The 3,315-nt window shown below is 30.9% G+C and overlaps 1 protein-coding gene across 1 annotated transcript; it reads right to left on the bottom strand.

Annotated features, from left to right (window-relative positions):
• Nucleotides 1-447: 447 nt before the first annotated feature.
• On the bottom strand, nt 448-2,920 carry LOC146934586 (protein SODIUM POTASSIUM ROOT DEFECTIVE 2-like). Its single transcript, XM_085706490.1, has 3 exons — nt 1,912-2,920; nt 1,306-1,381; nt 448-981 (listed from the first exon to the last, which is right to left on the bottom strand). The coding sequence occupies exons 1-3, from the start codon at nt 2,107-2,109 to the stop codon at nt 854-856; spliced, it is 402 nt and encodes a 133-aa protein (XP_085562616.1). The 5' UTR covers nt 2,110-2,920; the 3' UTR covers nt 448-853.
• Between the last annotated feature and the right edge of the window lie 395 nt (nt 2,921-3,315).

The following is a 3,315-nucleotide window of genomic DNA, read 5'->3' as shown; positions in this document are numbered from 1 at the left end:
TTACATTAAAATATTACCCTTGCATATGTTTTTTTTTTTTTGTTATTGTCATTATGTACATTTTTTTATAAGAGTTTATGTACATTTTGTTAATACATATGTGCTGGATTATTCATGTGTTTGACATTGAAGTATATTTTTTACTACAATATAGAAAAAATTGGCATGGATTAAATACACAAATGTTCAACGATTGACCATAGGATTAACTTTACCAAAAAAGTCATTCTCATGACTTCACCATAGAATTTTCCTTGTTAAATACTCACCCAAATTCAAACATCAATAATACAATTAAGATTTTGGTCACGCTACTAATTTCATTTGTGTATTGTGTGGTCTAGGATTGCTTTTGAGTTAGACTAGAAGCTCATAAAGTGTATCATGGTGTCTTTCAGTTCAAATATCGTAGTAGATTTTTTAGCCAGTGGTATAAAATAACATATATGCCAAAAAAAAAAAGTAGCCATTATAATTATGCTAATGTCTTTCTTACATTCAGAACTTTAACCAAATTTACTAATTAAAAGATGTGCATTCTCATTTCTCATACACAAAACATCAAATTGAATTCCTACAGCCTCTGCACCATAAAGCAAATGTGCATGATTCATCCGAGAAGGAGAAAGATCAACCGACATTTTTTTTTTCTCTCTGTTTCAACTTCTTTCCTGCAAAGAGAGTTGCTAGAACATGCATTGCATGGGGTATTGATTATTTAATAATAACAATAATATTATTTTATACTCTTCATGAAATAACAAAATGACAGAGTATGTCTACTTTTGTCTTGGTGGAATCTGCTAATGCCGGTGGAGTTTAGCAATGCAGAATGTATATCTTTTCTTTATAATTAGCAGGTGGAATTCCAAAACTGTGCATTTTTAACCTTTGATACACTTTGCAACACTTCGAATGGAAGAATATCGCCAATGACAGCAACCATTTTGGTGTCTAGATCTACCTTATATGAGCTCACTCCTGTTCATAAGTGCAAAGAGTCAATTAAAATACTAAGCAAACAAAATAGCTCCATGTCTATACCATGCCACATTTTGATACTATATCTTATGAGAAACTAAATTAATAATAACAACGTTGAATTTTTCATATGTGACTTGGCCTTTATATATCAAGATGGCTAAGATAATATATCTCATAAGATGGGAGGTGTGGGCAACCTCTTTGCTTTTATCACATTAACCAATACAATTTGTTTCATCTTCTATGAACTTTTCAAACTTGAAATAAATAAATATATCACATACAAATACAAACAAAATTAAAGGAAATGAAAATACTCACCTTCAAGCTTTGATATATGTTTCTCAACTTTTCTTGCACAGCCATGACAATGCATGGATACCTTCAATATTACTATCTGCATATTTGAACAACAAGATATCTAGCAAGTTGTATTATATAATATATAATAGAAACATTCTTAATCAACTATCTCTTTTGTTTTTTTACTTGAATGAGTATCCATAATGAAGAGTAAATATCCAAGTTGATCTCTGAAATTTTAGTATATTAATTATTGTATCAACTTAGTCCTCTACATTATCAATATTCTAAAATATCCTTGAAATTGTAAGATGTGAATCAAGTTCATTAATATTCTAAAATATCATTGAAATCGCAAGATATGTTAGTCAAGTTCGTCCTTCCGCGTTGGTATTTGCAGGAACTATAATGACATCAAATCGGTAATGTCAAATATGCTTTTGAAATTAAGTTAAAAATGACAGAGATGGGTTTGAAATCAGATCAAGATAAAGGGACAGATTTGATTAACATTGTGCAAGTATAGGGATCATTTTAAAATATAAGCAATCTGGTGGACTAAGTTGATACTAGTGACTAATACTAAAGAAACATCAATGAAGAAAAAGAGAAGAAAAACTTCACCTTAGGTTTCAATTGAAAAGCCAATGTTTGCTTTCCAGCAACAACATCCTTCAATCGTAGTTTTTGATCATCTCTGTCACTTGCAATCAAGGGCTTACTCTCAAACTCATTATCAAAATTTATGGAATTTAGACAGAAGCATGAGTTTGAACCAGAAGAAAAACAGAATGTATCCAACATTTTACCAAGTTTCCCCATTATGTGAGTTGAAGGAATCTATAGCCTATATATGCTCTCAAAACACAACACAACACAACACTTCCTTATGTTAAGGAAAAAAGGAACATCAGGTATGGGAAAAAAGAAGAAGCTTAAGGTGAAAATTTTATTGGGGAGATAAATCAAATTGCACAAAAACCAATGGAATTTATCTAGAATAATGACAGAAAACAGTACCAGTGAGATTAAATTTTGTCATGTGATAAACCACTAAATTACATTGACCAAACTAAATCCAATGGAGACAGATACCAAACATTGGTGACATAACTATAAATGGAAGAAACAGAAATGTATTAAAAGAGGAGAAACGTGACTCATATACTCAAATTAATAGAGAGATTAGAAAAGGCAGAAACGGTGATCACAGAATGGGAAGTAGAAATAAATAACCAACTTTATATATGAAAATGTGTGATATATGAGGCTTAGCACAAGTTGGAGGAAAAGAATATGTATATAGATCCATGTGGATAAGTATAATTAGTGTAACATATTGAAATTAATGAACTAATTATTAAATCCTAAGTATGGCAACAGCGCAAAATGCTGAGATCATTGTTAAATTGAGAAATGTATAAATAAAGAAACTTGAAAGCTACTTATAAGCAACAGGTGACTAATCATACTCCATATTACCCATAAATTGTGTCATTAGAAAATATATTGATTGAAAAGCTTTGCATGCTTAGCATTCTAAACGACTAAACCATGTCATTAAGTTAATTTTATATCCATAAGTGGAGAGGTGGGAAATAATAAAAAAAGTAAATCTGACCCATTGTGACCTGAATGAAGCTGAATCAATTGACGTTTTTATATGCTCAATCAAATGTATAATAGTGCAAAGATGAGACATGCTTTCTTGCATTATTGGACTCTATGAGCTCAGAAGCATTTCTGATCAAATTATTGAATAATTGTATTAAATAAAAGGTTCTTTTTTTCTATCTTCAGGTTGGTCCATGTGATAATGGTTCATTTAAAATATGTCTCAGATTGAGGAATTTGACAAGGACAAGGGCAAAGACATTTGTTGGAAGAGTGTCAGTCACATGAGCTTTTCTTATGCGGCGATAAAATAAATAGTGATGCCATGGTATTTCGCCCACTGTTTCATGTGCTATGAATCGAACAAGAAGTGGAAGCATTTGTTGGGTATACATTATTATTTGGATTTGTGGT

The sequence above is a fragment of the Medicago sativa genome, chromosome 4, assembly GCF_051527215.1.
Source record: "Medicago sativa cultivar Bolivia chromosome 4, Bolivia_mono, whole genome shotgun sequence".
NCBI lineage: Eukaryota > Viridiplantae > Streptophyta > Magnoliopsida > Fabales > Fabaceae > Medicago > Medicago sativa.
This window is presented reverse-complemented; position numbering and strand designations above follow the sequence as displayed.